A 26,864-nucleotide genomic window follows, 5' to 3' on the forward strand; every position below is an offset into this window, starting at 1 on the left:
TCTATTAGTGACAGGGAGACAATATAATATAGCAGAAAGTTAAGTTAAGCTGGGAGACATAGTTGGTAAAAACTGGACCCTATGTATCAATATAATATAACGTGGGCCTTCACTGCTTTCAACTAAAGGAGCCTGCCTTTCCATACTTAGAAAAATGACTTAAAGTTTTTAAAAGAAATATTATGTTAACAGAATCAGTAACACTCTTTAAAAGTTTTTTATTTTGGCATTAGCAGAATCATTGTTTGGCTTCGTAACTTTCATTCATTTCTGCCACTTGCTTTCCTTTCTATTTGAGATGAAAAACAAAGAACAATGTAGGCCCATCAACAAGTACTCAGTAATTACTTTCTGAGTGAACTGTTATCTCATACAGTTCCAACACTGACAATTTGTTAGATTTACCTAGCCAATGTTTATTTCCTTTACACAAAAGTAACACAATTTCAAGTATTTATTTGAAATACTTCTTCATTACAATCTGGTAGGACTAAAATTCACAGGGTCCTATACCTCCCTAGTAAAGTGTAGGGCATATTACCCCAAATAAACCAACTGATTTCTACTTTATTGGAATTTCAATTGTGAGCAAAAGAGACCATAAAACTAAAGAAGTTCATTGGTGACCCTATCCAGACTGATAATGAGACCTCTGTTCTGGGTTCCTACATCCTGCTTCACAAACTCCGGTATTAAGCTAGTCCCTGTTCATTTTCAAAACTATTCCTGACTCTCTGATTGTGTCTCTGCTAAATTTCCTTTTGCATAAGTTAAACAGAGCCATTTTATACTGCTTAACACCAAACAACAGGCAGTATAGTAAAGTGGTCAAAAGATAGTCTGCCTATGTTTAAATCTTGCCTTTGTAATTTAGTTGCTATGTGACTTGGGAAAATAATCTACCCTGTCTTTAAAATAGATTATAACAGCATCTCCCTCACAGAGTTGTGAAGATAACACAAATTATTAATAATACATACAGAGCACTAAAACAAGAGCCTGTTACATAACAAGTACAGTATAATGTTTTGCTATTATTATCCTTAAATGATAAAGGTTCCTTCAATAGAATAATTAGTTTTTATTTGGAATAAGAATAACCCTCTGTAATATTAAAGGAATATAGTTATAATTTAAGTTGTACCTAACTATATTAACTTAGCAAATCTGGTGAACATCTTTACAAAGATTTTCTTAAATGATTTTAAGCAAAATGATAAGCTGGCAATGTTTCTAAAAGATCAGTTGAATTTTTTTCATGTACTTCTATGGGCTTTTCAAATTCACTACTTAAGTCATTTGAATTAAGCATGCAGGGTCATAAATTCAAACAAATTGACAAGTACACTTACTCCTGAGATCATATGCTTACCTGTTCAGTCACTTCAGTTGTGTCTGACTCTTTGCGATCCCATGGACTGTAGCCTGCCAGGCTCCTCTGTCCATAGGATTTCCCAGGCAAGAATACTGGAATGGGTTGCTATGCCCTTTTCCACTTATGCTTACCTAGGTAGTCACTATTATCAATAACTAAACAATGAAAAATGATGACCCATATTCTGTTCCTCTAAAATACCACTTAATTCTCTAAGAGGTCCATCTAGTCAAAGTTATGATTGTTCCAGCAGTCATGTATGGATGTGAGAGTTGGATTATAAAGAAAGCTGAGTGCTAAAGAATTGATGCCTCTGAACTGTGATGTTGGAGAAGACTCTTGAGAGTCCCTTGGACTGCAAGGAGATCCAACCAGTCCATCCTAAAGGAAATCAGTCCTGAATATTCACTGGAAGGACTGATGCTGAAGCTGAAACTCCACTACTCTGCCACTTAATGTGAAGGACCAACTCACTGGAAAAGACCCTGATGCTGGGAGGTGGGCGAAGAAGGGGACAACAGAGGATAAGATGGTTGGATGGCATTATGGATGTGAGTTTGTGGCATCGCGAATATGAGTTTGAGTAAGCTCCAGGAGTTGGTGATGGACAGGGAGGTCTAGCGTGCTGCAGTCCATGGGGTCGCAAAGAATCAGACACGACTGATCGACTTTACTGAACTGAGAGAATTACACTCCTTTCAGGAAATGTATAGCAACCCAATACAATTTCACTAAAGATTGGTCTAAAAACATTTTTTTCAATTTAAGGAATTCTCTCAACCTATAAGTCAGGTCAATTTTCATATAGCCTTTATGAGAATACTGTCCACTACATATAATCAGACATTAATACTGTCAATGCCTGCAAAGGCTAACTAATCCTGATAATTAAGAATGCAGCAAAGGGTAATTCCCTGGTAGTCCAGGGGTTAGGACTCTGCACTTCCACTGTAGGGGGCACAAGTTCGATCCCTGGTTGGGGAACTACGATCCTGCATGCCGCATAGTGCAGCCAAAAAAAAAAAAAAATGCAGCAAAGATTAAAGTGAGTTCATAGGTATTCTCTACATACATAAAGCTGTATATACATTAGTTTGTGATATACCCTATTCCAACATCCTTTGCTTGAAGCCAAAGTTGAATTAAAACACAGTTTCATTTGTTCTGCATGACACAACTTCTGATTTTCAAATACAATTAGTCTACTCAATGGCCATGATAAATGCTATAAAGTCTTTCAAATCACAGTAGGCATCTATAGCTCACTGGCTCATATAGGACCCTGTAGGACTGTTCACATATGAACCTAGTTGGCTACCTTGATTTAGTTTTGAGATGAAGAGGGCAGTTTGCCACTAACTGCATGACTGTCAACAGTTTAAATTCTTTGGGAAGCAACAACAAAAAGCAGATTGGTAACACCTGCCTGAGAAACTTAAGACCATTATAAAGAATAATACAACTATAGTGATGGTGCTGTTATAACATTACATACATGTGTGTGTTAGTTGCTCAGTTGTGTTCAACTCTTTGTGACCCCATGACTGTAGCCCACCAGGTTCCTCTGTCCATGGAATTCTCCAGGCAAGAATACTGAAGTGGGTTTCCATTCTCTTCTCCAGGGGATCTTCCCAGCCCAGGATAGAACCCAGGTCTCTAACAATGCAGGCAGATTCTTTACCATCTGAGCCACCAGATGGTACCATAATAAAGATTATGACTAAGAAATCACTGAGTATATAGTGTTTTTGTTCTTTTTAACTCTGTGAATTGTGTCAACTTGTCTTCTCTTTCACACAATTTTACTAATAAATGCAAAGACCGTTCACAAGAAAATGATGTCAGGATTCATTGTTTTCTAAATACATACATATTTTAAACAAATTTAACCTTTGAAAATCAAGATTAGAGGAAAACAGCACATACATAATTATGAGCATGTATTGTGTGTGTCTATATGTGTGTGGTCTAAAAGTTTGCTTAAAAGACCCTTAAGGCACTTAAAATAGAAATAACTTTAAAATAACATTTACACTCCACTTTCTACAACTATACTTACTAATAAAGCAAAGCTGCTCATTTTTTCCTTTCTTGTTTCCTTATAGAGACTGATTTGAAAAGTCTCTATAAGGAAATAAATGAACAATTAGTTCATATAAGTAAATTCTGAAGAAAAAGATTCAAAACCCAAAACCAAACTTTATATATTCCTCATTCTATTTATATACTTATAAATAAACTTTATATATTTCCTCATTTTGCAAATTACCTTTCAATTTCTTCAATATAAACCCAAAATAACTCAATGGGCTATAAAATTCACTTTTAAAAAACTCATGGTAACCTTAAGATATTTTCACCTTTTCGGTCACAACTTAAAAACACTGAAGTTACATATTTTATGTGTACAGATATATATAATATTATAATCACAAAGATTATTTCCAGACAAATCTTGAGTCTAAAAATATTCTACTCTGAATGAAAATATGTGGTAATTCTAAATCTCATCAAAACCTTCAATGCTGAAATTTTGTTAAAATTTAATAAAGAAAACTAAATCCTTCTTATAAGTCTTTTCTTTAGAGGAAAAGTAATATACAAAAAAGAAATAAAGTGTAACTAAGAGATGGTTAGATAAGTTTTTATTTTGTTCATTAGTTCTATTGGTTACTCAGTTACACAATGTAGTCACCTATACCAAACAGGAAAGATTTTCATCAATGACCAATCAATTAATTTGATATTCGATAGCTTATTTTTTACCATATTTTATTGTATTTGTCTTATTGGTAATGATCGATATGATCATTTGTTCAAGAGAAAGTTTTGGTACTTTTAGAGACAGATTAATCTTTCCATTCATAATTGAGTTAATTTATCTAGAGATATGCCACCACTACATGAAAATCACCTTACTGAATTCCCACAAGACTGAATTTTACTAACAGTTAAGGGCCTGCCTATAGGAAATCATGAACTTCTTTATAACATTAGATTAGTACTATTTTTAGATGATTTCTTTTGGGACACAACTTTATCAACTGCTTCCCAAAGTCCTGCCTTGACACAAATGACTATCTTTTTCCTGTCTTGCACAGTCAAGTAATATAAAAAGATAATGTGCTAATCTGAATAAAATTAATTGGATTTTTGAACACTGTTTACTACTTCCCTGGTGGCTCAGTGGGAAAGAATCCGCCTGCCAATGCAGGAAACAAGGTTCAGAATCTGATCTGGGAAGATCCCACATGTTGCAGAGCAAATTAAACCCATGCACAACGACTGAGCCTGTGCTCTGGAGCCCTCAAGCCTCAACTACTGAGCTTATGCGCCACAGTGTGTACTGAAGACCACACACCCCAGAGCCAATGCTCCATAAGAGAAGCCACTGCAATGAGAAAGCTGCACACTGCAACTAGAAACTAGCCCCTGCTCACCACAACTGGAGAAAATTCTGCTCAGCAATGAAGACTCAGCACAGCCAAAAATAAACAAATTTTTTTTTAAGTCACCTGAACTATATAAGAATAATGTAAAATGAAAAATAAAAGAATGTTTTTAAAAAAGATTATTTTTAACTTTTAAGTCAATCATCTAAAATACAGAGTCTGCCAGAATCGGCATAAAATATTGTGTACCTATCAATATATAAAATAATTTTAATGCAAAGTGATTCATTTAATGCCTTGAAATGTCAGAAAAAATTATAACTATAATTCAAATATCATTTCAGTAGGTTCTTAAGAATCTTAATTCACAATAATACAATGCTCAAAATTGATCAAAAACTATCACAAGTATACTGCATGTTTCTATTTGTTCTTAAGATTACAAGTATCTGTCTGATGAAATTTTAAAGTGGAATAAAACAAAACACATTTTATGTTGCCTTTGATCTTTAACTTGTAGCCTTATCTCCCAGGTCAGAGGGTACATTATTCAATTTCACTATATTTTGTGTAAAACCACTGTAGCGTTGAAGATGACTTTCAGTACAAATGTCATGGTACTTAAAGCTAAACCGGAATCTAGTTTTTCAGCTCCTTAATTAAAATCATAGTTTAAAAGAGTCTGACAATATTATCTTTAGTCTTTCCAGTTGAACAGTGACAGAATTTTCAGATCTTTTATTCAATCAAGCTTAGCAATCTCTCTGAGGCTTTTATTTTCTAGCCCATCAAAACATTTCAATAAGCAAAATATTTACTTTATATTTTGTATTCAATGTCATAAGGAGTGATTTCTCATTTCTTACTTCTCATAGATATAAGACAAACCTTACTCAAAAATTAGTTTCACTTGCCTTATAGTCTGCTTCAAAGAGAATGAAATAGTATAAAGACACCCAAAAAGTTCTCTTAAGATTTAAGTGGATATGGGAGGATTTTGCTCAAAAATATAGAGAAAAAATTCTTTTGTATCAAATAGGGATAGAGAGAATATCAAAGTAAATATTCCTAAAATATTGTTGTAAAATGCAAATATTAATTTTATTATGTAAGAGGAATGTGCAACAAACAAACACTTGTTGAATGATAAAGGATGAGTACCATATCTGAAGTGCAGTATTCAAATGTTACTTCATATTATTTCAATTTTTCAGGCTAAAAGTAATTACACGTTTACACAAATACCTATAAAAGACATCATTAAAGTAAGGGATTTCACAGTTCTGATTTCACTTCTTTGTTGTTTAATTTTGATACAGACCTCTACCAATAATTCAGGAACTATGTTATACTTACTTCATCATATGTAAACACTGAGCCCTGGTGACTCAGATGGTAAAGAATCTGCCTGCAATGCAGGAGACGCAGATTTGATCCCTGGGTTGAGAAGATCCCCTGGAGAAAGGAATGGCAACCCACTCCAGTATTCCTACCTGGGAAATCCCATGGACAGAAGAGCCTGGCAGGCTACAGGCCATGGGGTCACAAAGAGTCAGACAAGACTGAGTGACTAACACACACACACTAAACACTGTGTAAACTGGAAATAAACTTGTGAAATAATTCATTTAAGCTACATCTGAAATTATAATTCAGTCCTTTAAAATGGATATCAATATCCAGCTCAACTCCTTTTTACTATAAGTATCACATTAACTTGACAAAAATATTGTATACATTATGTACTAATTTGGGGTGCTGCTACTGCTGCTGCTAAGTCACTTCAGTCGTGTCTGACTCTGTGCGACCTCAGAGACAGCAGCCCACCAGGCTCCCCCATCCCTGGGATTCTCCAGGCAAGAACACTGGAGTGGGTTGCCATTTCCTTCTCCAATGCATGAAAGTGAAAAGGGAAAGTGAAGTCACTCAGTCGACCGACCCTCAGCGACCCCATGGACTGCAGCCTACCAGGCTCCTCCATCCATGGGATTTTCCAGGCAAAAGTACTGAAGTGGGATGCTGTTGCCTTCTCCAATTTGGGGTGAGTGGGTAAATATTTTGAAATTTCCTTACCATTTCACTCACTTTCTTCTGTAAAGAATATTTAGAAACCTTGAATAAAATAAGAAGAAAAACCTTTGTTAAAACTTTTTAGCTATTTTCTATAAATTCCTTCTGAAACTAAAATTGTATGCTACATAATATGACATTTATCTTCTATGCACTTATTTCCAATGACATTTTTTCAAAGTGTTATTTACCATAACTTTATTTCTCATAACAAAATACATTTATTTATTCAACACGTATTTATAGAGCAAGTACTATATGCCAGCCATTTTCCTAGGATCCTGGGATACAACAGCAAACCAAGTCCCTGTTCTTAACAAGCTTTCTGTCTAGTGGGGGTGGTGGCAGACAGACAATAAAATGTAAGCAAAAGGTACGGATAGAGAGTGACAACTACTATGAAGAAAAAGTAAGAAGAACAGCAAAGAACTGTAGGCAGGTTTGCTGCTTAACATTAGCTGTTTTGTTGAAAAAATTTTTATAAAATAGACAAGCACAAGGAAAAATGTTGTCTTAAAAAAACCATCTCACAACGCAGAAACAACAATCATTAATACCATGGTGTTTCCAGGTATTTTTCTATGTATTTTAAAAAAGAGTCAGTGGTGGGTAGAATAATAATATATGTACTATTTTGTAACATTATTTTTACTTAATATATAGCAAACACTTTTATATCACAAATTAATCTACAAGTTTTTAATGGCTGCATAGTATTCCACTGTTTAACCTCCTACCATAGTTTTATCAAACTGCTATTTTTGTAGACTTACATCTGGTCCCATCATTTCATGGGAAATAGATGGGGAAACAGTAGAAACAGTGTCAGATTTTATTTTGGGGGGCTCCAAAATCATTGCAGATGGTGATTGCAGCCATGAAATTAAAAGACACTTACTCCTTGGAAGAAAAGTTATGACCAACCTAGACAGCATATTCAAAAGCAGAGACATTACTTTGCCAACAAAGGTCCGTCTAGTCAAGGCTATGGTTTTTCCAGTAGTCATGTATGGATGTGAGAGTTGGATTGTGAGGAAAGCTGAGCACCAAAGAATTGATGCTTTTGAACTGTGGTGCTGGAGAAGACTCTCCAGAGTCCCTTGACTGCAAGGAGATCCAACCAGTCCATTCTGAAGGAGATTGGTCCTGGGTGTTCTTTGGAAGGAATGATGCTAAAGCTGAAACTCCAGTACTCTGGCCACCTCATGCGAAGAACTGACTCATTGGAAAAGACTCTGATGCTAGGAGGGATTGGGGGCAGGAGGAGAAGGGGACGACAGAGGATGAGATGGCTGGATGGCATCACTGACATGATGGATGTGAGTTTGAGTGAACTCCGGGAGTTGGTGATGGATAGAGAGGCCTGGCATGCTGCAATTCATGGGGTTTCAAAGAGTCGGACACGACTGAGCGACTGAACTGAACTGAACCCAGTTTTCAGTTCTATGAAAGAATTCTTCTTTCATATAAACATACTGTACCAAAAATAAACATGCTGCACCAAAAAAACTCTGAGGTTACACATTTTAGCAGAATGAATCCCATGAAGCAGAACTCCTAAGATGTGTTCATTTTTATAGACTTAACAATTGTCATTATACATAATAGTCCTCCAGAGTGGTAGGCCAAGTTAAGCTCCAACTAGCCATGTATGAGTGCTTCTCTGCTTGCTTAGCAGTAAAGAATCTGCCTGCCAATACAGGAGATGTGGGTTTGATCCCTGGGTCAGGAAGATCCCCTGGAGAGGGAAATAACAACCCGACTCCAGTTTTCTTGCCCAGGAAATTCCAGGAGCCAGGTGGGCTACAGCGCATGAGGTCACAGAGTCAGACATGACTGAGCGACTTAACAACAAAGCCATGTATGAGTGCTTATTTACTTGAACTCACCTAGTATTTGTTAAAATTTAAACGAGATCATTCCTTCACATTTCCTATAAAAAAAAACTGTTCAGCATCCTGCCTTGAGTAAGTTAATAATTTCATTTCATTTTGGTGGAATCAATTATGTGTGATTCATTTCCTCAACAAACAATGAATGCTTTCTGTAATAAAGCACTCATGTAGACATTCAAGGTACAGTATTGGACAAAAAAATCCTGTCCAGTATAAATTCTGGGGAATGTAGATAATGAGCAGTATAAATAAGTTAAAATATATGGCTCTACTAGATACTGATAAGTGCTTAAGAAAAATAATAAATCAGGGAAGAGGATTACATAGATGGCCAGGAAAGTCCTTCTGAAAGGGCAACTTGTGAGTAAAGACTCAACAGAAAGTAAGGAAGATTATTTCAGCAACTGCAAAAGGCCCTAAGGCGAGAAAATGTCTTGTGTAGTCATAGAATACCAAGGACGCCTATATGGCTGGAAGGTTTAGTAAGCAACGGGGAAAAACAGCGAACAATGAGTTCAGAGGAAAGTAGGAGAGGGGGAAGGACCAAACCACTGTAGGTCTTGTTGCACATGATAATGATTTGCACTGAATGAGACAGGAAGCCACTGAGGAGTAGTAGCAAGCACAAATGTGACACAGCCTAACCTATTCTTTAAAAGGATCACTCTGTTATGTTAAAACTGAAGGAGAACAGAAGCGGCAGCAGGAAAAACACTTAATAAATGACTGCAATTGAGATGAAAGAGGATGATAAAAGAGGACCAGGGTGTTAGTAAAAGACAGTGAGAAGTGGTTGGATTCTTGATATACTCTGAGAGAAAAGCTAAAAAAAAAAAATCTGCAGCAGGAAGAAAGAAGTTTTAATTAACAACAACAACAACAAAAAGACAAATAAATTATTTAGTTTTCAGGGGGATGAGATTTTAGGAACTTAGTTTTGAATATGTCAAATTTCAGATGTCTTTTAGACATCCAATAGTCAATCCAGGCTGCATCTGGAGCTGGAGATAAACATCTGGAAGCCCTTTGCATGTAGATCCCATTTTAAAGAAAAGACACTGGACGAGATCACAGTATTTTTTAGGGGAAACAGACAAAAGAAAAGTAAAAGGGTAGAAGTTAAGTGAAGTGAAAGTCTCTCAGTTGTATACGACTCTTTGAGACCTTATGTCCTATACATTCCATGGAATTCTCCAGGCCAGAATACTGGAGTGGGTAGCCATTCCCTTCTCCAGGGTATCTTCCCAACCTGGGGATCAAACCCAGATCTCTCGCATTACAGGTTGATTCTTTACCAGCTGAGCCACCAGGGAAGCCCATCTAGAAAAATAAGAGGAAAAAAAGAGACAATCCTTGGAACTCAGACTAGAATTACACCTTCAGTTTTCACAGCACTTTTCTGCCTCCAAATTGTGTGAATGTGTGAATATGTGAGTCAATTCCACATATCATCTCTACAGACACAGATATATGCGGGCTAAGTCACTTCAGTCATGTCCAACTCTTTGCAACCCTATAGACTGTAGCCTGCCAGGCTCCTTTGTCTGTGGGGTTCTCCAGGCAAGAATACTGGAGTGGGTTGGCATTTCTTCCTCCAGGGTATCTTTCTGACCCAAGGATGGAACCTGCATCTCTTACTTCTCTCCTGCATTGGCAGGTGGGTTCTTTACCAGTAGTACCACCTGGGAAACCCCTATTTGTGTGTGTGCATGTGTGTGTGTAATATTGGTTCCAAAATCACTTCAGATGGTGATTGCAGCCATGAAATTAAAAGACGCCTACTCCTTGGAAGGAAAGTTATGACCAACCTAGATAGCATATTCAAAAGCAGAGACATTACTTTGCCAACAAAGGTCTAGTCAAGGCTATGGTTTTTCCAGTGGTCACCTATGGATGTGACAGTTGGATCGTGAAGAAAGCTGAGCACTGAAGAATTGATGCTTTTCAACTGTGGTGTTGGAGAAGACTCCTGAGAGTCTCTTGGACTTCGAGGAGATCCAACCAGTCCTTTCTGAAGGAGATTGGTCCTGGGTGTTCTTTGGAAGGAATGATGCTAAAGCTCAAGCTCCAGTACTCTGGCCACCTCATGCGAAGGGTTGACTCACTGGAAAAGACCCTGATGCTGGGAGGGTTTGGGGGCAGGAGGAAAAGGGGACGACAGAGGATGAGATGGCTAGATGGCATCACGGACTCAATGGACTTGAGTCTGAGTGAACTCCGGGAGTTGGTGATGGACAGGGAGGCCTGGCGTGCTGCAATTCATGGGGTAGCAAAGAGTCGGACACGACTGAGCAACTGAACTGAACTGAACCGATTGATTCTGTTTCCCAGGTGAACCCTCACTAATACAGCTACCATTCGCCAAAGAAAAAACTGATAAACAGAGCAAATTTACCAAATTTCTTCAGGTCACTGTCCTTGAAACATTAATATCCTGCATTAATATCCCTTTTATTCTTTCTGAATCTTGACTCACAGCTCTATTTTATTAACACATCTAGAGCACTTCCCAACTTAAAAAACTACTGTGTAGCTGCATCCCTATGACAAGTCAAATCTGAAAGTAACAACTAGACTGACATGAAATTTTTATGGATGTTCTATATAATGATTTTTCATTCTGAAATCACATAAAATGGGCTTACAATATCAGATATAGGCATCTTTCTAACTCAGGATCAAAAAGATACTAAGACTAATTAATGTATTAACTATAGAAGGCAATTTCAAAGATAAAGTACAAATGTTTTCTTAGTTATCCCTCACTTTATGGAAAATTTTATGAAAAATTGACTGTAAAGTACATTTGTTTAGAGCAAATCTATTTTTTTTATTTTTATTTTTACTTTATTTTACCATTAATTTTCCATTAACTAGATTTATGTTACTTGGGAATAAATTTTTTTAAATACTGTGATAAAAATATTTAACTTCTCACATTCCTGAACAAATCAGTCCCAAGTTCATTAGGTGGGGAAGAAGTGAAAGGGTCATGGCAGCAGCATTCCAGAACAGCGAATCAGGCCTGAATGGTGAGGCAATTTACTGCGGGGAGTCAAAAGCTGAGCAAGGTGGTTAGTAGGCAGTGTTGAAAAAGGGTGACCCAGGTGTCAGAGTTGAAGCAGGGAAAAGAGGGTATCCACATTAGGAAGGAAGGAGTAGCAGAATGGTAGCCTGGTCACATATAGGGTAATTTATCAAATAAGTAAATCTATTAAGAATAAAGAAAGTCATATTTTTACTGTAAAAGAAAGGAAATATATAAATATGGAAGGGAAATAAATTAAAATTAACCTTGGGTTTTGGATTAGAATTGGAAGTAATGTGAATTCATGGTTTTTGACATATAAAATTGATAAAGAAACAAACATAATTATAAATGCATGTTTATGTATTTGTGTGTATATAAATACATACATCAATTCCCTAGCTCTGTCCGTTGACGGTCTGAGACCAGTGACACCCCAAAAGCAATGAGCATAACAGTGCTGAGATCTGCATGTCTACATTCCATTTTACACTGAAAGGAACCAGGGCAACGTTGAGAAATGATTTATTCTAAGTCAAGGTTAGTTAAACTACAAGGTGATCCTGGTATATTTTGTTTTTACCTAAGAGCAAGAAAACACTAAAGAATGATAAAGACATGTCCATAAGGCTAAAAAAATCAGCCTGAATGGATAGCTACTGGCCAAACTAATGACAATGTGAGCATCGAAATAAAATAACTGAAATAACCAATTATATGACAGGATTAAATTACAGGAGCAAGGCCTTATTTCTCTAATATTCCTGCCAAAAGTGCATAAACTGATTCTATTCATGAAGAAATATCATACGAACAGAAACTGGAGGACATTCTACAAAATAACTGGTCTATGATCTTCAAGAGTTTCAAAGGCATAAAACTCATGCAAAGACTGGGGAACTGTTACAGACTGAAGGAGATCAAAGAGACATGACAGCTAAGAGTAATGTAAGATTTTAAACTGGATCCTTTTGCTAAGACAACTGGTAAAACCTGAACGGAACGTGAGAGTTAGATTACAACTATTGCCTGGAAAATCCTATGGGCAGAGGAGCCTGGTAGGCTGCAGTCTATGGGGTTGTGAAGAGTCAGACACGACTGAGTGACTTCATTTTGACTTTCATGCATTGGAGAAGGAGATAGCAACCCACTCCAGTGTTCTTGCCTGGAGAATCTCAGGGATGGGGAGCCTGGTGGGCTGCCGTCTATGGGGTCACACAGAGTTGGACATGACTGAAGCAACTTAGCAGCAGCAGCATATATCAAAATTAACTTTAAGATATTATGGTTGTGTTATGGTTTTGCAGGAGAATGTCCTTGATTATAGGAAAGACAGTACAGTATTGGGGGAGATAAGGCATCAGATTGGCATATTACTTTTAAATCATTCAGGAAAATACATTCTGTAATGCAAAATTACTGGAGAATTAATATTTTTGAGCTGTGATGTTGGAGAAGACTCTTGAGAGTCCCTTGGACTGCAAGGAGATCAAACCAGTCAATCCTAAAGGAAACCAACCCTGAATATTCATGGAATGACTGATGGCGAAGTGCCAATACTCTGGCCACCTGATGCAAAGAGTTAACTCACTGGAAAAGACCTTGATTCTGGGAAAGATTAAGGGCAGGAGAAGGGGGCGACAGAGGATGAGATGGTTGGATAGCATCACTGACTCAACAAACATGAGTTTGAGCAAACTCCAGGAAGTAGGGAAGGACAGGGAAGCCTGATGTGCTACAGTCCATGAGGTCACAAACAGTTGGATACAACTTAGCGAGTGAACAAGAACAATGTATTTCTAACATCTCTGTAAATTTATGATTCTCCAAACTACAAAATTATCCAAATATCTAAGAGTTCCTTATGGATAAATGTATACACTCAAAGCTCCAGGAATTTAGTTCCTTTTTATCACTGTTGTTAGGTAAGACCTCATAAGATAAGAATTCAATAGTAGAAATAACACATTATGTGTTAAATATGCCTCCAGTTCTATGAGAGGAATTAACGTCTTAGTTTATAAATTCAGTAAGTTTAAAACTTAGTGAAGTAACAAAATATCAGAGCATTAGTGCTGAAAATCTTGTAAGTCATCTATCCCATTACTCCCAGTATTTACCAGTTTCTATCTGTGCTCTTTTATTTGTGCCTCTTCTGGGAAGGAGAATAAAGACCTTTCCCAAATTTCCTTACTCATGGTATTCAGAGTATAGAATGTAGATATGTTATTGCTTCACAAAATGGTCTTGTTTGGGAAATGCTGATGTATTATTTCAATTTCCTCATTTTTACGTAAGGAAAAATCAAGGCTCAGGAACCACGGGATCATGTGGTCAGTCTTTACTAGGCAGAAATAATTTACTTAAAATCTCCAGGACACCCAACAAAATCTATTTAGCCTTAGGGATACTGTTTACATAAAGTTTACTTTGTCAGCTAACTTAGATATAAGCAGGTTGCCCTGCTCTACCTAATCTCTTTTAAAATCAAATAACAAGGTACCATTTTAAGTAGAAATTAAACACATTCAAAGAATCTATTAAAGCAAAAATAATTCAGTTTTTTGTTTTGTGGTTTTCTGTCTGTTCATTTTGTTTTGGAATTCAGTAGGCAGAGTTGCTTGGCTATGAGCTTTTCAAAAAAAGGTAATTTGATTTGTTTTTCCTGCCATCTAGCATATGGTGCATGCATGAACTCTCAGTTGCTAACATGTGTCTGACTTTTTGTAACCCCATGGACTGAGGCCCTCCAAGCTCCTCTGTCCAGGGAATTTTCCAGGCAAGAATATTTGAGTGAGTAGCCATTTCCTTCTCCAGGGGATCTTCCCAAACCAGGGATCAAACCAGCCTTTGGACTGGCAGTTGCATTGGCAGCTGGGTTCTTTACCATGGAGTACATGGTAGGCATGACCTTCAAAAAGGGAAAAAGTAGCAATCTAAGTAAAGGAGGAAAGGAAGTTGCTACAAGATGGTTAGGAGGCTGTGAATTTCCTTTGCCTACACACTGAGTGACTTCACTTTCAATGGATTTATGTAAGATCCACAATTGAACGGGAACTTTTTTTAACTTGGAGGAGAAACACCAGAAGTATCTTCACGGTTCTACACTGTTCATATACCATGTTCAGCAGATCGTGAAGTAACATATACATCAGCTATACTATGTCTCAGACTGAACAAGGTAAAAGAAATCCTTACAGCTCTTGCACTGATTCAGGCCATCCATATGAAGAAATTTCTTTTGCTTTGAAAATATTCATTGTATTATCTGATAATTAAACATGCATAAGTGGTACCAAATGAAACAATTTAAGAAAAAGTACTAAAAGAACAAAGCCTTTATAACAAAATTGATATATTTCTTGATTGACAACATTTTAGTAGGAAAAAATGTAATACTTTTTCAGGATTTATCCAGAAAAAAAGAGATGTTATGCCTAGTTTAAGACTCTGTTAAAAAAAAAACACACACATTAGAGAGTCAGTCCTTCCAATGAACACCCAGAACTGATCTCCTTCAGAATGGACTGGTTGGATCTCCTTGCAGTCCAAGGGATTCTCAAGAGTCTTCTCCAGCACCACAGTTCAAAAGCATCAATTCTTCAGTGCTCAGCTTCTTCACAGTCCAACTCTCACATCCATACATGACTATTGGAAAAACCATAGAGAGAGTCTTTTAAACTAGTTATAATAGGCCTGGGCTGGAAGAAGCACAAGGTGGAATCAAAATTGCCAGGAGAAATATCATTAACCTCAGATATGCAAAAGACACCATCCTTATGGCAGAAAGTGAAGAGGAACTAAAAAGCCTCTTGATGAAAGTGAAAGAGGAGAGTGAGAAAGTTGGCTTAAAGTTCAACATCATCACTCCATGGCAAATAGATAGGGAAACAGTGGAAACAGTGTCAGACTTTATTTTGGGGGGCTCCAAAATCACTGCAGATGGTGACTGCAGCCATGAAATTAAAAGACGCTTACTCCTTGGAAAAAAAGTTATGACTAACCTAGACAGTATATTCAAAAGCAGATACATTACTTTGCCAACAAAGGTCCGTCTAGTCAAGGCTATGGTTTTTCCAGTAGTCGTGTATGGATGTGAGAGTTGGACTGTGAAGAAGCTGAGCACTGAAGAATTGATGCTTTTGAACTGTGGTGCTGGAGAAGACTCTTGAGAATCCCTTGGACTGCAAGGAGATCCAACCAGTCCATTCTGAAGGAGATCAGTTCTGGGTGTTCATTGGAAGGACTGATGCTGAAGCTGAAACTCTAATACTTTGGCCACCTCATGCGAAGAGTTGACTCACTGGAAAAGACCCTGATGCTAGGAGGGATTGGGGGCAGGAAGAAGGGGATGACAGAGGGTGAGATGGCTAGATGGCATCACCGACTCGATGGACATGAGTTTGAGCGAACTCCAGGAGTTGGTGATGGACAGGGAGACCTGCCGTGCTGTGATTCATGGAGTCACAAAGAGTCAGACATGACTGAGTGACTGAACTGAACTGAATAGTAATTTGTTTACTCAACTACAATAACAATTTTTAAAGTTTCTCTACAGGGATCATTTTTAACTAAATATCTGAGGTATGAAAAGAATCACTAAACTGTGTAACTACATAAACTTTAAATAGTATCCTTAAACTTCTATTTCTTTTCCATCTTTTTAAAGAATATTTCTGGATATCACCATCAACTTCATTTCCCTACATTTTTAGTTGCTCATCAACAAGGTTAGTAACATTTAAATTTTATTATGCAACCATAATTAAGTCTTCCATGCTTTGCTTATAGGTTAATTCTAAAAAAATGAGAATTCAACAGTGTGTATGTCATCAAAAACAATACAGATTTTTTTAATGCAAAACCTAACAAGATGTTAATACTACCTTTTTTCTGGGACCAATATGCCATATGAAGGATGATTTTACTAGGGTCAGGACCTAAATATCTTCTATTTTAATCCATCAATTGCTCAAAACCACTCTGAACTGTAATTTACTTTATATCCTAGTTATAGAGTAATCTGTTTTCTCTGGAGTTTCTAATCACTTACTGCTTTGTTGTTGCATTGCTGTTGTTGTTGAAACAAAATATAAGGACTTTTTACCATATCAGTATCTTCCAGCTTCTTATTCATCCAATCTGATGAACAGAATCCATGCCCTTCTTTTTACTGAAAACATTCTTCTTGGAACTCATTGACATTTTGTTTTACTTAATTTTTATTTACTTTGTTACATCAAAGTAACTAAGGAAATTCAAAATAAAAATTGCTTAGTATCTCAAATGAGGAGAATCTAAACAGTATTAAGACAACTTAATAACCTGAAAAAATATAGACTTAGATCCATATCTTATACTGTGTTACAAAAGAAAAACTTTAAATTGATCAAAGATATAATGTAAAATTTGAGTACACAGATGTAATAAAAGAAAACATGGGAAAATCCTTTTTATAACTTTGTAGTTGTGAATGCCTTTCTAACCATGACAAACTTCAAAAGCCATAAAAGGAAAATAATTTATAACAAATGGTAAAAGTCAAACAAAATCAAAATACAAATGACAAACTGAAAAAAACATCTGAAGCCCAGAACACAAACAATAAGGGCTTATTTCTGAGAAATAAAGAATTCACAGGCGTGATATCAGAAAGATGGTAGATCAGGAGGACCTAGTCCTTTTCCCCCAATTCCACATCCTCCACATGACTTAACAAGTACCTATGAATGAAAACATTTCTGGAAGACCTCTGGAGTACAATTAAGAAGCTGCAGGAACCCAGTAGAGCACCAAAAAATAAGGATGTCCAAACAGAAAAGTATAGGCAGCAATTCACCTGTGTCATTCCATCCTCTAGGCTCACACAGCTTGGTGCCAAAAGAAATGCCCTCAACCACAACTCTCCCTAAATGGGAGAAAAGGAGAGCAGGAAGACACCAGCAGCCTTCGCCACCAAAGACCTCAACAGCTCTTATCACTACCATGGACATGAGCGAACTTCACCTCCAAGGACCTTTACAGTCTTTGCTATGTCCATATCTACTTGAGTTGATGGAGCTCCCTGGAGCCCAGGCCACGGTGCTCTTTCTTGGAGCCAGAGGCACCACTGCTCCCAAACCAAGTCAGAGCTGCCTGACCCAGCACTACAGCTGGTACCACCACATACCCTACTCAACTAGCATTCTCACACTCACCAGTAGGTCAAGATTTATACTTACCAGAGCCAGTCCAAAAACACTGCTCCTTCAATGCACACATACCAACAAAGGACTACAGGAACATGAAAATCAAGGAACCATGAAACCACCAAAGGAACTTTGAAAATTTCTAGTAACTGACCCCAAAGAATTAGAGATCTATGAACTACTTGACAAAGAACTCAAAATAATTGTTTTAAAGAAGCTAACACATATATATGGAATTTAGGAAGATGGCAATGACGACCCTGTATGCAAGACAGGGAAAGAGACACAGATGTGTATAACGGACTTTTGGACTCAGAGGGAGAGGGAGAGGGTGGGATGATTTGGGAGAATGACATTCTAACATGTATACTATCATTTGAATCGAATCGCCAGTCTATGTCTGACGCAGGATGCAGCATGCTTGGGGCTGGTGCATGGGGATGACCCAGAAAGATGTTATGGGGAGGGAGGTGGGAGGGGGGTTCATGTATGGGAATGCATGTAAGAATTAAAGATTTTAAAATTTAAAAAATAAAAAAAATAAAAAAATAAAATAAAATAAAGAAGCTCAGCAAATTTTAAGACAACACAGATAGAAAATTCAACAAAATTAGGAAAAAAATTACATGAATAAAATGAGAAGTTCAATACAGATAAAAGTCACAAGGAAAGAACCAAAAAAAAAAAACCAAAACTCTAGAGCTGAAGAATACAATGAATGAAATTAAAAATGTAATAGAGAGTTCCAACCAGCACACTCAATGAAACAGGAGGGAAAAAACCCAGTGAACACAAAGACAGGTCATTTTAAATTGACTAGTGAAAAGAAAAATGAATGAGAGTGAAAAAAGCATATAAGATTTATGGAACACCCATCAAAAGATAAGACTTTTAAAAATCACTACAAAAACTTCAAATAACAAAAGAAGAGATGAAGAGATATATAAAACAACTAAAACAGAAACAGTCAACAGAATGACAACAGTAATTCCACATCAATTAATACTTATATTAAATGTAAATAGATTAAACTCTCCAATAAAAACTCATAGAGAGACTAAATGAATTTTTAAAAAATCCAGTGACATAGTATCTATGAGACTCAATGTAGATTTAAGAACACACATAGACTAAAAATAAAAAGATGAAAAGACATACCAAAAAGTAAGCAAAAGAAAGCAGGGTGGCTAAACTTAGATAAAATTGCCTGAAGTCACTCAGTTGTGTCTGACTTTTTATGATCCCATGGACTGTAGTCTGCCAGGCTCCTCCATCCATGGAATTTTCCAGGCAAGGATATTGGAGTGGTTTGCCATTTCCTTCTCCAGGGGATCTTCCTGACCCAGGGATTGAACCCAGGTCTCCTGTACTGCTCTTGATGCTGCTGCTAAGTCACTTCAGTCGTGTCCAACTCTGCGTGACCCCATAGACGGCAGTCCACCAGGCTCCCCCATCCCTGGGATTCTCCAAGCAAGAACACTGGAGTGGGCTGCCATTTCCTTCTCCAATGCATGAAAGTGAAAAGTGAAAGTGAAGTCACTCAGTCGTGTCCTACTCTTAGTGACCCCATGGATGGCAGCCTACCAGGATCCTCTGTCTATGGGACCCTCCAGGCAAGAGTACCGGAGTGGGTTGTCATTGCCTTCTCCTGCACTGCAGGCAGACTCTTTACCATCTGAGCCACCAGGGAAGCCCCATCAGATAAAATAAACTAAGTCAAAACTGTCTCTAAAGACAAAGAAGGTCATTATATAGTGCTCAAGAGTCAGTTTGGAAGATACAATAAATATATATGTATCCAACATCAGAGCACTTAAATATGCAAAGCAAATATCAATAGACTTGAAGGGAGAAATCAACAAAAACACAATAATGGTGGAGATGCCAATACCTGACTTTCCATATGGATAGAAAAAAGAAAATCAATAAACAGTTGACTTGAACATCACTATAGATCAAATGGACCTAACAGACATATACAGAAGTTTCACTCAAAGGAAGACGAACACACATTCTTCTCAAGCACACATGGAACATTCTCCAAGATAGATCATATGTCTATCATATAGTCTATCACAGAAAAATCAACTTTTATGTGATAGGCCACAAAAAAGTTACATTTAAGAAGATTGAAAGCATTCCAAGTATTTTTTCTGGTCACAATGGAATAAAATTAGAAATTATTAACAATAAGAAAATAGAAAATCCACGAATACTTGGAAAATAAATAACAAATTCTTGAACATTATTTTTTTAAAAAAAGGATAATTTAAAAAAATCTCAAGACAAAATGAAAACAATAACACAACATACAAAAACTTATGGAATGCACCAAAAGCAATATAATAGAAGATTTCACAATGATAAATGCCTACATTAAAAAAAAAAACAACTTCACACAATCTAACTTTACATCTCAAAGAACTAGGAGAAAAAAAAAGAACTAGGCCAAAATCAACAGAAGGAAGAAAATAGAATTTAAACAGAAATAAATCAAATAGCAAATAGAAAAACAATAGAAAAAAATCAACAAAACTAAGACTTAGTTTTTTGGAAAGAATAAGCAAAACTGACAAACCATTAGCTAGACTAAGAAAAAGACAGAAGACTCAAGTAAACAAAATTAGAAATGAAAAGGAGACATTACATTGGATGCCTCAGAAATAAAAAGTATCATAAGTGACTATAAACAACTATATGCCAATAAATTCTCCCATTAGAAGTGGATAAGAATGAACTAAAAAGTTTGAACATAATGATAGCAAATGAGGACACTGAATCAGTAATTTAAAACCTCCCAACAAAGAAAACCCCAGGACTAGACGGCTTTGTGGAAGAATTCTACCAAACATTCCAAGAAGATTTAACAGAAATCCTTCTTATATTCTTCCAAAATGCAGAGCAGGGAACACTTCCAAACTCATTTTATGAGGCCAGTATCATTCTGACAGCAAAACCAGACAAAGACACTATTAGAAAACTATAAGCCAGTAGCCCTGATGAACAAAGATGCAAAAATCTTTAATAAAATTCTAGAAACTCAAATTCAAGAGCATATTAAAAGGACCATACACCATTATCAAATGCACTTCAATCCCTGGGATAAAAGGATAGTCAACCATATGCAAATCAACCAATGTGATACACCACACTGACAAAATGAAAGGAAAAAAAACACACGTTCATCTTAATAAACACATAAAAAGCATTTGACAAAATTCAACACCCATTCACGTTAAAAAACTCTCAACAAAACAGGTATGTTAGAAACTACCTGAGTGTGTGTGCTCAGTCGCTAAGTCGTGTCGGACTCTTTGCAACCCCATGGGCTGCAGTCCATCAGGCTCCTCTGTCCATGGGATTTCCTAGGCAAGAATACTGAAGTGAGTTGCCGTTTCCTTCTCCAGGGGATCTTCCTGATCCAGGGACTGAACCCATGTCTCCTCCATCGGCAGGTGTATCCTTTACCACTGGACACCAGGGAAGGCCATATAAGAAACCTACCTCAGCACAATAAAGGTCATATACAAAAACCCACCGTGGTCATCATAATCAATCCTGTGTAAGGCATGAGTGCCTATTCTCACCACTTCTACTCAATAGAGTACTACAAGTCCTAGCCAGAGCAATGAAAAAAGAAAAAAAATGAAAGGCATCCAAAACACAAAGGAAGAAGTAAGATTATTGGTATTTGAGGTTAACATCATCATAAATATAGAAAACCTTAAAAGCTCAACAAAACCTGTTGGAACTAATAAGTGAGTTCAGTAAAACTGAGGATACAAAATCAACATACAAAAATCAGCCACATTTCTGTAAGAAAAAAAAACTATTTGAAAAGAAAATTAAGACAATCACAATAGCAACAAAATGAGTAAAATATTTAGGAACAGATTTAAGCAAAGTGGTAGAGCTTGTACACTGAATACTATAAAACACTGATAAAAATAAATTTAAAAGACATATATAAATTTGATGATTGAATGGCATCATCAACTCAATGGGCATGAGTTTGAGCAAACTCCAGGAGACAGTGAAAGACAGGGAAGCCTGGTATGCTGCAGTCCATGGGGTAGCAAAGAATCGGACATGACAGCAAATGACAACAACAAACATAAATGCAAAGGAATCTTGTGTTCATGGATGGAAAAATTAATATTGCTTAATGTCTATATTACCCAAAGTGGTCTACAGATTCAGTACAATCCTTATCTAAATCACTTTGCCAATCTCTACAGAAATAGAAAAAAAATCCTAAAATTTATGTAGAACCATCAAAGACCCTAAATGCCCAAAGCAATCTTAAGCAAGATGAATGAAACTGAAGACATCATACTTCCTGATCCCAAAATATATTTCAAAGCTATAGTAATCAAAGCAGCATGGTACTGACAAAACAAAACAAAACAAAACAAAAACCAACAAGAGGTATATCAACCAACAGAACAGACTAGAAAGCCCAGAAATAAATCCACATGTCTGTAGCCAACTGATCTTTGACAAGAACACCAAGAACACATAATGGAGAAATGACAGTCTTCAATAAATGGTGTTGGAAAAACTGGATATCCACATACAGAACAAGGAAATTGGACCCATATCTCAAACAATGCACAAGATTTCATTCCATAAACAAAAATCAACACAAAACAGATTAAAGACTTAAATACTGAAGCCATAAAACTACTAAAAGGAAATACAGGAGCTTCTCTTAGTCTAAGCCATGATTTTGTTAGATATGACACCAAAAGACCAGGCAACAAAAACAAAAATAGAAAAGTGGGACTGCATGAAACTAAAAAGCTTTCGCACAGCAAAGGAAATAATCAACGGAGTGAAAAGGCAACCTACACAATGGGAGAAACATTTGCAAACCATGTATCTGATTAGGGATTAATATCCAAAATACAGGCGCTGCCCAGGTGCCACAGTGGTAAAGAATCTACCTGCCAATGCAAGAGACACAAGATAAGTGGGTTCAATCCCTGGGTCAGGAAGATCCCCTGGAGTAGGAAATGGCAAGCTGCTCCAGTATTCTTGCCTGAAAAATCCCGTGGACAGAGGAGCCTGGCAGGCTACAGTCCATGGGACCACAAAGAGTCAGACATGACTGAGTGATTGAGCATGCACACACACACACACACACACATATCCAAAACACAGAAGGAACTCATACATACGTACTCAATATCAGAAACCCCCAAATAACCCAATTAAAAAATGAGTTGAGGAACTAAATAGACATTTTCTCAAAGGAAGACATACAAATGACTAACAGGAATATGAAAACATGCTCATCATCACAATAATCAGGGCAATGAAAATCAAACTCATAAAGAGGTTATTAACTCACACCTAATAGAATGGCTGTGATCAAAAAGACAAGAGATAAGAATTGTTGGTGAACATATGGAAAAAAGGAGTGCTTGTCCTTACTGTAATCAGACTAAGGGAAGAAAGCTTGTCAACTGCTTAAACAAATGCATAGTATGGTATGAATTATCTGATTAAGGTAGTAACCATCAGAATCCTTCCATTGTGAAAATATACTTTGCTCTTTATAATTATCTGTAAGTGGTACTCTGAAATCATATGAATATCTTTTCCCAAAAAAGTCTCTACTTAACTTTTTATTTAGAATGTAAACTCCACAAGGGCAGAGGATAAAAGTCCCTTTTATTCACTGCTGTATTCCCAGTGCTTAGAGAAGCATATAGCACATAGCAGACCTTAATAAATATGTATTGAATTAACCATCATTTGTTGTATACCTCTGTATTCTCTATGAGACTGAACAACTTAAAGGCAAGGGCTATTTCTTTACCTTTGTATTTGCACAAAATAAACATAGTTTTGTACTTGCAAATAATAATAACTAAATAAAGGCTATTTATGTTAATTTTTAAGGACCAGAGATAAATCAGTTATAATATACAGGCCTAACGTGTTGTCTATAAAGTGTTAAAATAACATACATCTAATTATAGTACTGTTAAAAATAATAAAAGCTATTTTAATATTTCCTTTTAAAACAAAAAATAAAGCAAAAATCCTACTAGTTTGAAATCAGAAGCTCTCAGAAAAAAAGCACCAAGTTATATATGACATGAATTTTTGTCAGCTTCACTTTGCTAGATTACACGTTTAACGGTGTTTTACTGATACAATGCTAAAATGCCAAGTTACTTACCAAGCAATACTAAATTACTTTACCTGTAATGTCTTTAATGTTTCCTTCAATCCTTCTATTTCTTTTTCCTTTATTTCTGTAGCAAGTTGAAATTTTCCCTTTAAGCAAAAAACTATATTTCACTAATTTCCAATGTAAGTGACATTATTAACAGAGAAAACAAGAGTTCAAGAACCAAAATCTCTACTTGAAACTAAATACTTCACAGACTTTAAACTTGTAACTGTACTATAACCTATATTTCTAGTGATTACAAAATATCACAAAATTACAATAAGGCCTATACAAGATTATAAATATCATGAAATGGAAAACCTCATCATAACAGTAAATCATTTTATCAGGAGAGCATTCCTGAGAACTTATGGACACTATATAATTATTTAATTCATATAGCTAGAATATATTCTAATTAATAAGACACAATTATATTCATTTTATAGAGATATTTATAATTATTTTTAAAATTTTAAGATATTTATAATTATTTTTAAAATTTTAAGATATTTATAATTATTTTAAAATTTTAAAAAGGTCTTTTGCTAAAATAGCTATAAATATTAAAAATGGGATATATTTTGATATAATAAAAACACATATTAGCTATTTTACTGTGTTTTAAAGAATGTAATTTCATTGAAAAGGCATTAAAAACATATTATACTTAATAGAAACACTGCAGTATAGTGGAAAGAGCATCAATTTAAAGACTGAAGAAATCTAGGTTCTACTTTCAACTTTACCACTTCAAAATGGGAGCTTCAGCAATTCATTTACATCTTACTAGGCCTCAATACTCTTAACTGTAAAATGATAAGAGCTGAAGAAACAGGATTCCATTAAATCCTTCCTATTTCTAAAATTTTAGGAAATTAATAGTCTCCACTGTTTATTACCAATGCTCCTTTCCATTATAATGAACAATTGATCATTAAGAGCATTTAACTATGTTTCAAATTATTAAAAAATTAATAAATACCTTTTCTTCTTCCAAGGCACACATCTTCATTTGCAACTGATAAGAATTTTAAAAATCAAAATACAGGTAAATGAAATGTTACCAGTGATTTACACTGGTCAACGAGACTATTTGTGTGCTAAGTCGCCTCAGTGGTATTCAACTCTTTGCGACCCTATGGTCTGCAGCTTGCCAGGCTCCTCTGTCCGCGGGATTATCCAGGCAAGAATACTGGAGTGGGTTGCCATGCCCTCCTCCAGGGGATCTCTCTGACCCAAGAATTGAACATGTGTCTCTTATGTCTCCTGCATCAGGAGGCAGGTTCTTCACCACTAGCGCCGCCTGGGAAGCCCAATGAGACTACAGAAATGTCTATATGGTTTGAACTAAGTACAACCTGATTATGTTTTTACACTGAGAAAATAAATAAAAATATAAAATAGGGGGAAAAGCCAGTCACCAAAGTAAATGAACAATTTAATCTTACGATCAGAGTATCTATCAACCTTGAACATTTTTCCCCCAGTTTCTTAAATGTTTCAGTATGTTGCATCTACTCATAAACAATAACATATATCATTTTCTAAAAGCACACTTTTATGAAATTGACATAGTTTATATTTGCACTGACAGTATTTTCTGAAATTTTTAAAAAATGCATGTGTCAGTCTAATAAATAAATAATGACATTTTAAAACAGGAAAACTAAAGTGAACTTGTCAACAAAAACTAATTAAATATTCCAAGCAACACAAGGATACTAGGCAAAGATGTTAAGAAATAAAACTTCTTTGGCATTTCTCCATCTCATTTTCCATATTCCTCACTTACATTCAAGAATCCCTTCTTAAAAAAAAAAAAGAAGAAACAAATATTTGTTAAAGGAAAAAAAAATGGGGAACACGTGTATACCTGTGGCGGATTCATGATGATGTATGGCAAACCCAATACAATATTGTAAAGTAATTAACCTCCAATTAAAATAAATAAATTTATATTTTTTAAAAAGGCACATGTCCACAAAAAAAAAAAAAAAAGCAATAGCACTTTCTCCTCTAACCTTCAGATACCTGGATTTCTTTCTTGCCCAGAGTCCCTTGCGGTAACAGAGACTTAGAGTTGCTCTCTCCTAAGGAATACTACGCTGTATAGTTGGTTTCTGCTTCCTTACCCTTCAATTAAAACTCCCATAACTTAAGTAAAGCCAATGTCAGGCTACAAGGAAAAAGTTTACCATCTGCTCAAACAAATCCATGCTACAGTGTAAATTATCCATAACCTTAACCAACTAGTAATTTAGGTTATATAGGTTTATTTTTTTTTAGGCATTTCTTTCTAAATATACACACTTGTATGGAAATAATAAAAACAAAAAGAGGGAAGGAAAAAGGAAGAAAAAATGGTAAGGTTGGCATGGCTATAGGAAAAGCACTTTCAGAGTGTAGTTTTCTTAGGCACATTTCTTACACTTATATTTTATAACTAGGAACTGAAGAGAAATTTGAGGTAGTAAAGAAGAGCTATAGAATTTAGAATTCAAAATAATGGAAGGAGTTGTTTTTCATTTCTTTGAAATATTTTTCCTTTATTTTTTCTATTTTTCTACTGATTTTTCTTTCATTTGCTGATACTTGAAATATACAGAGGTGAATAATAATCATATCTCTTCATCTTTTATATCTCCCTACTCACATCTCAGCTTTTCACCAGTGTTAAAATTCTTGCCTGGGTAAAGGAATAATGTGACAATGTAAGCTCCTGGATATGC

The 26,864-nt window shown here is 36.0% G+C and overlaps 1 protein-coding gene across 1 annotated transcript in view; it reads right to left on the reverse strand.

Moving 5' to 3' along the window:
- CCDC73 (coiled-coil domain containing 73) overlaps positions 1-26,864 on the reverse strand; it is a 187,229-nt gene that overhangs the window by 56,185 nt on the left and 104,180 nt on the right. Inside the window, exons 7-8 of the mRNA XM_069554681.1 lie at positions 24,162-24,236; positions 6,841-6,879 (exon numbers count right to left, since the gene is read on the reverse strand). Coding sequence (XP_069410782.1) covers positions 6,841-6,879; positions 24,162-24,236 — 114 coding nt within the window. The remainder of the gene's footprint in view (positions 1-6,840; positions 6,880-24,161; positions 24,237-26,864) is intronic.

This window comes from Ovis canadensis, chromosome 15 (genome assembly GCF_042477335.2).
Source record: "Ovis canadensis isolate MfBH-ARS-UI-01 breed Bighorn chromosome 15, ARS-UI_OviCan_v2, whole genome shotgun sequence".
Lineage (NCBI taxonomy): Eukaryota > Metazoa > Chordata > Mammalia > Artiodactyla > Bovidae > Ovis > Ovis canadensis.